Source organism: Engystomops pustulosus, chromosome 7 (assembly GCF_040894005.1).
Source record: "Engystomops pustulosus chromosome 7, aEngPut4.maternal, whole genome shotgun sequence".
Classification (NCBI taxonomy): Eukaryota; Metazoa; Chordata; class Amphibia; order Anura; family Leptodactylidae; genus Engystomops; species Engystomops pustulosus.
In genome coordinates this window covers 4,962,710-4,976,763 of record NC_092417.1, presented here as the reverse complement: position 1 = coordinate 4,976,763, position 14,054 = coordinate 4,962,710, and the positions used below count along the sequence as shown (strand labels likewise).

Here is a 14,054-nt window from a genome sequence, read left to right as displayed (position 1 = left end):
GCTTTATTCTTTGGTTCGGTGCGATCGCGGTGATACCGGATTTATAGGTTTTATTGTGTTTTATTACATTTTCAAAAAATTAAAAACGAATATGTACAAAAAAATTTTTTGCCATCTTCTGACGCTAATAACTTTTTCATACTTTGGCGCACGGAGATGTGTGAGGTGTCATTTTTTGCGAAATGAGGCGACGTTTTCATTGCTACCATTTTGAGGTCTGTGCGACATTTTGATCATTTTTTATTAAATTTTTTATGTTATGTAAAAAGGTGTAAAAGTCGCATTTCGGACATTTGGGCGCCATTTCCCGCCTCGGAGGTCACCGCCGGCCGTAACCGTTTTTATATTTTGATAGATCGGGCATTTTGGGACGCGGCAATACCTAATATGTCTGTGATTTTTACTGTTTATTATGTTTTATATCCGTTCTAGGGAAAGGGGGTGATTTGAACTTTTAATATTTTATTAATTTTTTTTATTTTTTAAACTTTTTTTTTCTTTTTTTTTTCACTATTTTTTAGACCATCTAGGGTACATTAACCCTAGATGGTCAGATTGTTCCTACCATATACTGCAATACTTCTGTATAATACTTCTGTATCGCAGTATATGGCATTTTTGCAGGTCATACATTACAATGAGCCACTGGCTCATTGTAACGAACCTGCATAAGCCATGTAGCCTCGTGTCAAAAGAAGACCCGAGGCTACCATGGTAACCGATCGCTGCCCCCGTTGACGTTTGGGGGCGCGGCGATCGGAAAAAAGATGGCGCGCGTTGAGAGGGTTAATAGCCGCGATCGGTGCAAGCACCGACCGCGATTATTAGCGGTGGGGGTTTGCTGCAAAATGCAAAAACCCCCACCTCTGTATGAAGAGGACTCAGCCCGTGAGCCCTCTTCATACATCCCTTATACCTCTGCGCCGCAGAGCGTTAAGGGGTTAAAAAATGGTGAACAAGGTCACAAATAAATGCATACTTCCTCGGGAAAGTGCTGAACACATGATAATGTGCACTATTCCCGGTACTCCAGCACCCCCTGGTGGCCACAGTTGAATATTGCCATGTACAAGGTGATAATGCAAATGGTAGGCTAAACAGATCAAAGTAACAACGGGAGAAATGCCACAAAGTTACAGATGAACAAGCGGTGAAAAGATAAGCCAAGACCATACACAAATAAAGAATTGTATACCTAATGCTCAGGCCATGAAAGCGGGATGCCTTCCTCAGACCTGACTAATTAATGATTTGTAAAATCAATATTGCCATGATTAATCAGACCTGAGGAAGCTACCCCGAGGTAGCGATACACGTGGGGCATCTATCCCCGGCACCCCGCTTTCATGGCCTGAGCATTAGGTATATAGGTAATTCTTTATTTGTGTATGGTCTTGGCTTATCTTTTCACCGCTTGTTCATCTGTAACAGGGGCATCACTAGCAGAGGCTGGGCCCCATAGCAGACCGTTGAATGGGGCCCCCTTCCCCTACATTTATACAATCAATCATTTTTACACTCATAGACCTGTCTACGCATTCATGCATTAATACACACATACATTATATACAGCATACACACACATACAGCATATACACATATATACAGCATGCACACACGCATCTAGTATATACAGCATATACACAGAAATACAGCATATATACACACACACATCCAGTATATACACACACACATCCAGTATATACACACACACATCCAGTATATACACACACACAACATACACACATATATACACACACAACATACACACATATATATACACACACATCCAGTATATACACACACACAACATACACACATATATACACACACAACATACACACATATATATACACACACATCCAGTATATACACACACAACATACACACATATATATACACACACACACACCCAGTATATACACACACAACATACACACACATATATATATACACACACACACATCCAGTATATACACACACAATATACACACACACACCCAGTTTATACACACACAACATACACACATATATATACACACAACATACACACATATATATACACACACACACACCCAGTATATACACACACAACATACACACATATATATACACACACATACACACATCCAGTATATACACACACAACATACACATATATATATACACACACACACATCCAGTATATACACACACAACATACACACATATATATATACACTATATACACACACACACCCAGTATATACACACACAACATACACACATATATATATACACACACATACACACATCCAGTATATACACACACAACATACACACATATATATATACACACACACATCCAGTATATACACAACATACACACACATATACATACACACACACACACACACACATCCAGTATATACACAACATACACACACATATATATACACACACACACACACATCCAGTATATACACAACATACACACACATATATATACACACACACACATCCAGTATATACACAAAATACACACATATATACACACACATCCAGTATATATACAACATACACACATATATACACACACATCCAGTATTTACACAACATACACAGGTGTACAGCATATACCCACACAAACACATATGCATGCAATTACATGTGCTTACTCACCCATCTTCAGCTCAGATGTCACTCGGTAGGATGGACAGGACTGTCAGACGCGTGGGCCGGAGCAGGCAGCCAGGTGATGCATTTGCAGGCCGGACCGGACTGCGAGGCGCACGGGCCGGGCCGGACTAGGCAGCGGACGAGGCGCGGGCTGGGCCAGACAGGGCAGCGGGTGAGGCGCAGGCCTGGCCGGACTAGGCAGCGGGCGAGGCGCGCGGGCTGGGCCAGACAGGGCAGCGGGTGAGGCGCCGTCCGGGTCAGACTAAGCAGCGGGCGAGGCGCGCGGGCTGGACCGGACTAGGCAGCACGTGAGGCGCGCGCAGGAAGTGAAGTGGGTGGGGCCGGCCGGCCGATCTTCTGAAGCAGCAATCAGGGGAGGTACAGGGACAAGCAGGGAATTATACTTTGCTAATGATGTGCCCCCGGGCCCATCCCACTATCTCTCTGCCTACCTCATATGAGGCCTGCAGTCAGGGGCGGTAATGGGATGGGCCCGGAGGCATGTCATTAATACAGTATAATTCTACCGTTCATTAAATCACCGTTTTGGCTTCCTGCCATAGGCAGGAAGCAACTTAATAAAGGTATACTTTCCCCGTCCATCAAGGGCCCCCCTGCGCCACTGATCTGTAACTTTGTGGCATTTCTCCCGTTGTTACTTTGCATTTGTACAGATTTACTTTGATCTGTTTAGCCTACCATTTGCATTATCACCTTGTACATGGCAATATTCAACTGTGGCCACCAGGGGGAGCTGAAGTACCGGGAATAGTTTACATTATCATGTGTTCAGCACTTTCCCGAGGATGTATGTATTTATTTGTGACCTTGTTCACCATTTTTAAATGTTTTTAAGCTTGTTTTTGTGGTGCATTTTTCTACTAATATAATACTAATAAAGATATTGATTGGTTGATCTATTTTGCATGCCTCTGTTCTCTTTTTCTTGGTTATTTGGTCATATGTTTTGATCAGTGTTTACTTTGGGGCAGTGCTGGTCCACTTTTGTGTATAGAGTCTAAAAGGACGTCTCCAACCATCCTCCTTTTCCTGAAATTTCACCCCTACTGTCATCATAGAGGGGTCTGACTGACTTGCGGACACATATTTCACTTGTTTCACTTAAGATAATGCATTTTATTTACTAAACCATTGCTATATGGGTGCGTGAAGAACAGGACTATCTCCTTGTAACCCCATATCAGTGTCGCCATCCACCCAACACATTTCATGACAAAGTTTTGCTACGGGGGTGTTGTTGTTGTGACATAATCCCTGGACCCTATTAATATTCACCCTCTCCAGTACAGGGTCCAGAAGGCAATTGAAATCCCCACACATGACAATGGGGCCGTCCTTCCTGGAGGACAGAAAGGATAGAAGATTCCCGAACACTACTAGGGACATACATAAACACAAGTATACATGTAAAAACACATATGTGCCCTCTGCATCCAACTCACATCCCACCTTCTTGTATGTATATATATATATATACACTTACACCCATAGAATATGCATGGAACACCACGTGGGGCTCCATACCTGCCCGTTTTCTCCTGACCTTATCAGCCGTCTCATTACTTAGATAATAAAATCTTGCATATTATTGAGCGGGGGCGATCCCCTGGTATTGATCTACGGCCTGGTACCCGGTGTGCGCGTTCAACACAAAAAACAGGAGATAAACACTGTGTGCCCGCCACGTCCCGGAACCATTTGTGTATAAATCGTGTTGCATCTTTTCCTTCTACCTCTTCTGGAAATCCTATTAATCACACATTCAATCTCCTGGGCCGATCTTCCATACCGATTAGCCTATCCTGTCACGCCTGATTTTCTACTGAGTTTCTTGTTACTTTCTTTTGCCGTATCCATTTTCTCCATCTTATCTTCTTGTGCTTAAAGGGGTATTCTCGCCTGGGCACTCACATTCAGTTTCACTAATCTTCCATTTATAAACATTTCTTCAATTAGATGTTATTAAAAAAATATTCCTGTGTGAAGATAATTTCTCATACATGTAGTCATTCTGTCCCTTAGAAACGAGATGGCTTCCTCGGTTACGACCACGTCACACTCTGGCAGCAGTGGCTAGACATGCAGTATTGAGTCTTGTCTGACCTCCTGGATTCAGCGATCATTACCACAGGACGGCTGTGGGTCATGTAGTAAATCCCGGACATTTCATATACAAAAACCTTTTGTTTCTTTGTGCAATCCCTCCAGCAGTTGTGTCCGTATCCGAGGAAGCTATCTCGTTTCTAAGGGACAACATGACTACATTTATGAGAAATTATCTTCACACAGGAACATTTTTTTTAATAACATCTAATTGAAGTAATGTTTATATATGGCAGATTTATCAAACTGAATGTGAATGCCAAGGTGTTGTTAATCATTTTCAGTAATAAATGTAGCTCATATGATCAATAATCTACATCAGGGGCAAGAAAACCCCATACAATATTAGCGACACTTATATAGAACAGGAGTTACATAGCCGTGATTTCAGCCTAGAGATTAGACCTGCATCTCAGACAACTAAACACTCAACATCCAAAGTGCCGGAGGCTGAGGGTGATGCCACACCTTCCGTTTTTGGTCCGATTTAAAGTATTTAAACGCATACGGTTTTAAACGGACATGAAAACGCATGCTTTAAAATGGACCAAAACGTGACGTGTTGCATCACCCTAAGGGTGTTAGTAATTTTCACATTTGTAGATGGTTTCTCAGGCAGTAAACATACACACACAGCAGATTTACAAGTAAATGTAGATTCATCAATCCGCACGAAAAGACAAGAAATGTTAGTAATTCTCACAGGAACAGAAGAAGATGGCGTTCCACATCAGGTGTGAATCTTAACCCCTTCTTTACATTTGATGTATTATTACTGCATGGCAGGAGGTGCGTTCCCGCAATTTGCAGTATTATTATGTCATGCTTCTGGTTCCGTTCAGGAGCATGGGGTGCCAGCTGTATGTTACAGCTGGCACCCATCTCTAGTACCCGCGATCGCAGTTTCCTCTGATCATGGCCATTAACCCCTTTCACACAAGACCGCAGTGTGCAAGGGTTCTGGTGCGCTAAATCGGACCCCCCCCCCCCCGCAGCGCTTACCGCGCACGCGATCGATTTTTGGCGCAATCGTGCCGACTTTCGCGCGACAGAAATCGGGGGCGTGGACACCGGCCAACCCGAAGGATTCGGAGAAACCGCGGAATTTAAAAAGCCATTTGTGTCGCAAGATCAAGCACTCACATACACCAGAAAAAAGCAGGTGAACTCCAGCGGACCTCGGCGCAGCAGCGACACCTGGTGAATATCGGCGCACGGACCTTAGTGAATCCCGGCAGAACCCGAATCAGCGTCGGAGAACCCGCCGCTGGATCGCGACTGGACCGGGTAAGTAAATGTGCCCCATAAAGTAGACATTCGGTGAATGTTGGTTATCAAGTTTTTTTGCTGTTATGACTACGTATGGAAAAAGTAGGAAATTTTAAATTAAAAAAATCGAGACTTTTTCAAAATTTTCACCAAATACCGGTATCTGTTTTTCTTTTATAAATAAATACAAAACATAACACCAAAATTTTTAAACTAACATGAAGTACAAGGGGTCACGAGAAAACAATTTCAAAATCACTTGGATATGTTAAAGCTTCCAAAGTTATAACCATTTATAGTGACACAGGGCAGATTGGAAAAAATGGGCCGTGTCCGGAAGGTGAAAAGTGGCTTTGGCGTTAAGGGGTTAAGGTGTAATATCAGCATGAGGAAATATATATAGCAAAAAATATGTGAGGAGCACGCCTGTCCCTCTGACACAAATAACTAAGGAATGTGTATACACATGAAAGCAATCCATTGGAATCTACGTGTGAACATTTGATGTGATTAATCTTTGTGATTCTCCTCTCCGTTTAGCGCTTTCTCAGGTCGCTGTTTGGGTTTCTTCTTTTTTTTGCTACTTGCTGATTGATGCTTTTTTGTCCTTTGGGTGTGAACACGGCCCAGGATTTACGGGTCTGCAGGTCTTGTTCCGGTTTGGAGCATGCACAGCAGCCCGCCTCTTGGACCGTGCTCCCTGATAGGTCAATATGTTACAAACGAAACCGCGTTCCTTACATATTTTTTGCTATGTATATTTCCTCATGATGATATTAATGTTCTTGTAAGAATATATACCGTATGGGTGTAATTATTGTAGTGTTTTTTCTAACATCTGGTATTTTATGATATGGTTTTTAGGTCAGTGGCTCCACCTCTTCCTCTCCCCACACTCGTTAGGAGGGGGTGTAGTGGGGGTCACATACAAATCAGCCATGAATAAGGGCGTTTTATACACCTGAAACGCGTAGGTTTCTTCACTACACCAAAGCCCGGTGTTGTTCAGGATGCACTGCAATGTAACATAATGGGGCAGATTTACTTACCCGGTCCTGTCGCAATCCACTACTGAGGTAGTGCACCCGATGTCCACCAGGCGTCGCTGCTGCGCTGAATTCCGTTGGAGTGCACTGAAGTTCACGTCCTACGCTTGGTGCAGGTAAGTGCGTGTCAAGCAACACTTTTTTTTTTTAATGCGGCAGTTTTTCCGAATCCGTCTGGTTTTCTTACGGCCACGCCCCCCGATTTCCGTAGCATGCATGCCGGCGCCGATGCGCCACAATCCAATCACGTGCGTCAAAAGCCTGGGGTAATTCAGGGAAAATCGGCACAAATCGGAAATATTCGGGTAACGCGACGGAAAATGCGATTAGTAAATGTCCCCCATTATTGTTAAGAAAATCTTTCAATAAAAATCTTTTTGCATCATTTTTTCATGGAAATTTAAATAAAGAAAATATGTCTTAACCCACACCTGGTGCGGAAGGCGATCTTCTTCTGTTCCAGTTTCGGTCTCGTGGTCCTAGAGCAGCGATCTGTCGGTGAGCGGAAAACAAATCTTTTTGCTGTTTCAGTAATTTTCACAGGTAAACAGACACTTCTATATCCCATTTCTGCGGCAATAAACGTGCACTGTTATTGTCCGTTATATTAGGCACAAGCGAAGAAATCCATGATTTACACCAAGCCCAGAAATGGTAGGAATTTCTACGGGTAAACAGACCCTCTATATTCTGTTTCTGAGGCGGTAGACATACGCTGTTAGTGTCCGTAATATTAAGCGCAAACAAAAACCTTAGTGATTTACCTCCAGCCCAGGAAAGTTAATAATTTTCGTAAGTAAACTGAAACTTCTGTTTCTAAGACGGTGTAGATGCGTTGTTAGTGTCCGTTATATTAAACAAAGACAATGGGGCAGATTTACTTACTCGGTCCATTCACGATTCCAGCGGTGCGTTCTCTGCGGAGGATTCGGGTTCTGCTGGGATTCACTAAGGCAGTTCCTCCGATGTCCACCAGGTGGTGCTGCTGCGCCGAAGTTCATTGGAATGCACTGAAGTTCACCGTCCTACGGCGGGTGCAGGTAAGTGTGTGTCAAGCGACACTTTTTTAAAAAAAAATGCGGCGTTTTTACCGAATCTGTCGGGTTTTCGTGCGGCCACGCCTCCCATTTCCGTCGCGTGCATGCCGGAGCCGATGCGCCACAATCCGATCGTGTGCGCCAAAAACCCGGGGCAATTCAGGGAAAATCAACGCAAATCGGAAATTTTCGGATAACCCCTCGGAAAAATGCGATTCGGCCCCTTAGTAAATGACCCCCAATGAATTTAGTGAGTTTCCCCTAACAACTGCTTCCACATGTTACCCATCGCCACCAGTATTCAGAGTCGGACTGGCCCGCCAGGGTGCCGGTGAAATCCCCAGTGGGCCCCGACGCCTGTTGGCTCCGCCTCCTGATTAGACTGTGACATGCAGTGCCTCCTGCCAGGCATCTGCACAAGCCCATATGTGCCTGCTTCCTAGATTGCTTGAAGCACAAGCGAGCAGGCACATTTATTGAAGCCTGGAGGAGGAGGGGGAGGTGAACTTCGTGCCCGGGGAGCGAGAGACAGATTCACTCACCCAGAACCAGGTCTCTGCTCTCCCCGCAGAAGCGCTCAGCCCTGCTGTGGGACTGTGCTGCCGCCACATGAGGTGAGCTGACAGCACTAACTCCGGCCACAGGTCTCCCTGCATGCAGGATATGGGCCACTGAATGTCAGTGTGGGCCCTCCTCCTGCTCCTGACAGCCAGCAGGGGCCACCAATGGAAGAGCAGCTGCTGAAGGATCAGACTGCCCTCCATAAAGTGGAAGAGCGGAGGAGCTGCTGCAGGAGGAGCTGCTGCAGGAGGAGCTGCTGCAGGAGGAGCGGCTGCAGGAGGAGCTGCCGTTATGTGACAGATTCCTGAAGAGAAAAATAGGTAAAAGTGCATTACACTCACACACATATCTACAGTCTGTACACCCTGATAAGTAAATCTACATTCATACAAAATTGCAGTGAGCTGAAGGACTACAACTCCCAGCAGTTGAATGAGCTGCTGAATGTTGTGGGTTTTCAAAGGACTGCATTTTGTATTGATGTAGATTTACTTTTACCAACTTTTACCTCCTGTCAGAGCGGCCGCAGCGCAGGTTACAACACACACAAATATTTCAATAAAAAGTGATAAAAAGGTTGTACATTTTACAAACTGATAGCAATGACAATGTCCAGCTCCGTACATCAAACTATAAAAAAGGTGTGTTAGGGTTAACATGGTAAATATGGTAAAGCGGAGCCTGTAATAAAACCGAGCCTTTTTAATGTTTCCATTTTTAACTCCATAACTCTTTTTAAGTGTATGAGGATTTTTTTCTGCATAACAAATTGTACTTCCTAGTGACGATATTTAATATTCCATACCGTGTACGGAGAAGCAGAAAAAATTCCAAATGCAGTAAAATTGGCGGTAAAAAAACATTTGCGCTACTCTCCGGGGGCTTTCACTGTGCGCTCCAAATTACACCTCCACTTAATTTGTGTTGCTACATATATGTTCTATTGGGCTTTGAAAGATCTAAAAAAAGGTAAAACCTTTGGTACAAAAGATTTTTCTTTGTTTCACCATCTTCTGACGTTAATAACTTTTTCATAATTCATTGTACGTAGCTGTTACTTTTTGCAGCACGTGATGGCGGTATCAATGTTACCATTTGGGGACTGTAAAACTTTTTATAAAATTTTCGTCTGTTGCAAAATAGCAAAAAGAGTGGCTTTTCATACATTCAGTGTTATTTTCTGTCGCGTGGTTCACTGCCAGGAATAACCGTTATTATATACAGGCAGTCCCCGGGTTACATACAAGATAGGGTCTGTAGGTTTGTTCTTAAGTTGAATTTGTATGTAAGTCGGAACTGTATATTTTATCATTGTAATCCCAGCCAGAACTTTTTTGGTCTCTGTGACAATTGGATTTTAAAAATGTTGGGTTGTCATAAGAACCAGGAATAACAATAAAGCTTCATTACAGACGCCTGTGATAACTGTTACAGCTGATTATTGTAGCCTAGGACTAAAGCACTGTACAATAAATTACTAACATCCAGAGGTCCGTCTGTAACTAGGGGTCGTCTGTAAGTCGAGTGTTCTTAAGTAGGGGACCGTCTGTATTGATCGGATATTTTGGGACGCAGCGATACCTAACATGTTTAGGATTATATTTGTTTATATATATTGTTGTTCCTACAATATTCTGCAATATGCAGCTGTACATAGTTGTTGTATTGTGTTTCAAACTACACTACACATGAATCTGGCGCCCCCTGCACTGGCCTAACAGAGGACACCACTTTTATTGGTACACCTATAACATGGGGTGTACAACACACTTCTGTCGCACTCTGCATGATAAATGGGGCGCACGGTCTGACTAAGCACCTCCTAATTTGTGTCACTTGATGACTAGTACAAAAGGGTGGCATGTGACACAAATGTGGCGCGGACACTTCTTATATCCAGGTACAAGCCGCGTACACTAGAAAGAACGTGCAAAGTCAGACAGAAAACTGGCGCAAAGCCCTTAGTCATTGTGCCCCATTGTAAACATTGTATGTGAACGCAGCTTTCAACTGAAAAATATTTGCCATTTATGTGATGTGTTTATGGGAAATGGACCAATCCGTACAATGTTTAGGACTCATGAAATAGGGACAAGCACTAGCGTTGTATCAGCAGGTAGCACACGTCCCATTCACTTCAATAGGCAAACTCATAAGGCTATGAATACCACAGCCCTGTATATGACCCGACTGCCCGGGCTGCAAAATACAGAGCGGGTCCATACCCATGTCTGCAGTTCTGGCCGTCTATAATTGTGCGCTCACATGCCGATGACAAACAAGCCTGAGACAATGGTCCGCGGGACCACTGTTTGGAGCCTCAGAACTGCATGTGTAGTACGTGGGAAGCCTAAATCTGTGTATAAACCCCACTCCCACTAAAGGGGAAAGGGGGAAAAAAGGCAGAATTCCACTTTTACAATGCTAAGGATGGACATGGACCCCCAGTCACTGGAAAATTACTGCTTTAAGTCACGGTCCCCAACTTCATGGTGCGGTCACACATGACATTTAACTCATTAGTTTCAAAATGCACTGCAACAGCTGCAGAGACATTTACCTAATTAAATGTGTTAACATTTGCATTTACAAAAAGCAACAATTAACAAATGTGTTAACACTAAGTTAACAAATACATATGTTCACACAATATTTAAAATCCGGTTAACATTTATAATTTGTAAATGCAAATGTTAAAATCAATTTAATTAGGCAAGTCTCTCTTCAGCTGTTGCAACGTATGCGTTAAACGCCACGTGTGACTGCACCCTTAGGGTGAAGACACACATGGCCTTTTTAGGCCATTTTTGGGCCGTTTTTACTAAGTGCGTTTTCAGATCGTTAAAAACGCATGTGTTTTTGACCAGTTTGAATTAAGATAATTGGTCAAACCTGTAAAAAACGCATGCGCTTTTAACGATCTGAAAACGCACTAACTAAAAACGGCCCAAAAACGGCCTAAAAACGCCACGTGTGACTGCACCTTTAGGCTAGAAGGACATGTCCATGTCAGTCCATGAATCCAGGACTAAGGATTGGACTCCTTTCATAATGACGATATACGTAAAATGAACACAGTTTGACGCTGCTGTTCTGTGGGTATGAAGTTTGCCGATGCAAAATTTTCCCCTATATGGTAAATAGTTTCTTCTATGGAACAATTCTTTACATATATAAGCTTTCTCTACCAGATGCCATGTTTGCATTAAAAAATACTAACTGCTATAGTGCAGTGGACAATGTAGATGTATTGTATTATTGTGTCCATATGTATGAGGCCTAAAATTGGACATTAAATATATCAATTTTCAGTAGGTGGCCCTAGGCCCCCCAGTCCGACCCTGCCAGTATTAATATTTGGGGCAGTTGCCTTGTGTGTTACTTTATTAGTTATTTAATGGCCTGGGTCCAGCAGGGTTAGTAACATTAGTAACATGTTGGCGTCTATTGTAGGCCGCTTATTCTAAGCAGTGCTCGACTCATCCAGAAATCAAGCGGGCGTCATGCAGCGCTCTCTACCACAATGAGAAGTCTAGCTGCACCCCTGCACCGCGCCGGGACCCACTATAACAGCTGAGCATCAGACGGTATGGAACGCCTCAGCGGATGGGTCCACGACGTCCCTTCTCTCCATTGTGCCATCACCGTAGCGCTGTAGGATGTTATCCGTCCTCCACATGCACTGCTCAGGATCCCCCTTGTCTCCGGTTCAGAGGGCCGCGCGGTCCGCTCCTGAGCAGGTCCGTTACGGTCCTATTATTTGTGTCAGCGAGCAGGAGCGGTGCGCCCTTGGTTATTATCTGAGGGTCTTCCAGGTATCCCCGGCAGTCATACTACCTCACAGCACGACGGATGGGTCAGCAATCACCGGCTGGGTCCATGGAGAGCCTCGGGAGAGGAGGAGGAGCTCTGGACACGGCGTCTAACGTCACGCCGCACATCCCCCACCCACCAGGCCTCACTATCTTAGGTTTACTAGTCCATTCCCCAACCCTGCATCACAATTGTGTAAGCTCACATGGCGAGTCCTGCGCTGGTGCTCCGGAGTATTATCGCAGTATTACATTTCTAGCATCAGGAGATTTAGAAGAATAGAAGTTATTTCGTTTTTTTTTACCAAATGACCTGTTAGAGGGAGGGAACCAATCTAAGGTCATGTCTTTACAATGCGCGGCCCATTAATACTCGGTTCTGTTTCATCTTCTAGCCTGAAGTCCTATCACTTTTCTGAGGAAGAGAAGGAAGAAGTAAGAAAGCTGAGAACGTGTAAACCCAATATGACCATCGTTTTCTGAACGGACCAGAAGCCGGATACGTCTCAGTACGGAGCAGAACAGGACATGATGGGCAATGTGTCCTCAGGAGAGCAGAATCACCAGGCCCAGGGACATTGCTGAGATTGGAAATATGGTTTCCATCACTGTTTGAAATTTTTTGATTTTAGATATTTTTTCAAAGATTTCATAATTTTGTAAAAAATGTTTTTGCTTTTGTTAATAAAAACCAAGTAAACTGAAAAAAAAACATTTGGGCTTTATTGTAGGAGAGGGTGGGAGACTCGTTCACAGATCTATAATAAGCGCTTCCCCCCCCAGTCACCTATGGCCCCTATAGCGACACAACTATGGATTCTGCAGGTGATGTGTAATTTGTAGGTTTATCCCCCATTGGGAGCACTGGCTCCCTGTGCCCAGCATTGGAAGGCTACACATTCCCATACCATTGTCAGATCCGCTGGAAGGGACTCCGTGTCTGTTGGTCCTTCTACCCTCCCGGCTGACAATGCTAGCGGTCCTCCCCGAGCTTCTGCACGTCTCTGCACTACCTCCGCCCCTGGTCCGCAGTGAGTTACCCCTGCTGCACGCTCGGGGCATCCAGGACGCGTCCGCTTTAGGGAAATCTTAGCTGTCCGTCTTCTGAGTCAGCCGGGGCTCCTGCTCCTATGGGGTTCTGGGGGCGGAGCTCAGGCTGCATAAATTGGATCTGGACCTTCCACCTGTGCAGTGTTTGTCCTTCTGGAGCTCACAGCGCTGGATTCCTGGTCTCCCGTAGCATTGTTTGCCTCACCCTGGTATTGTATTCACCAGTCAGGTTACTCTTCATCGTCTAGTGGTTTGACCCTGACGTACCCTCTGGTGTGATCCGCGGTTCTGCTCACTCTTCTATGTTCTGTGTCTGTACATCTTTAGTTCTCTTTCCTCGTGTCTGCTTTGGTTTCTTATGCTGTCTTGAACCCCGCTTGTTTCATCCTTGATTCCTCCTGTTTTTTCCCCCTGTCTGAATACTGTCCTAACTCCCACATTGCAGTTTTCTGTCCGCACCACCTCTCAGCGGCTCACAGAGCTATTTGGGTTCCTCG

At 44.3% G+C, this 14,054-nt stretch overlaps 1 protein-coding gene across 1 annotated transcript in view; it reads left to right on the top strand.

Annotated features, from left to right (window-relative positions):
* The window catches only part of LOC140069146 (NACHT, LRR and PYD domains-containing protein 3-like), a 109,449-nt gene extending 96,251 nt beyond the window's left edge, over positions 1-13,198 (top strand). Inside the window, exon 12 of the mRNA XM_072114517.1 lies at positions 12,903-13,198. Within this exon, the coding sequence (XP_071970618.1) occupies positions 12,903-12,990 (88 nt within the window). The 3' untranslated portion in view covers positions 12,991-13,198. The remainder of the gene's footprint in view (positions 1-12,902) is intronic.
* The last annotated feature ends 856 nt before the right edge of the window (positions 13,199-14,054 follow it).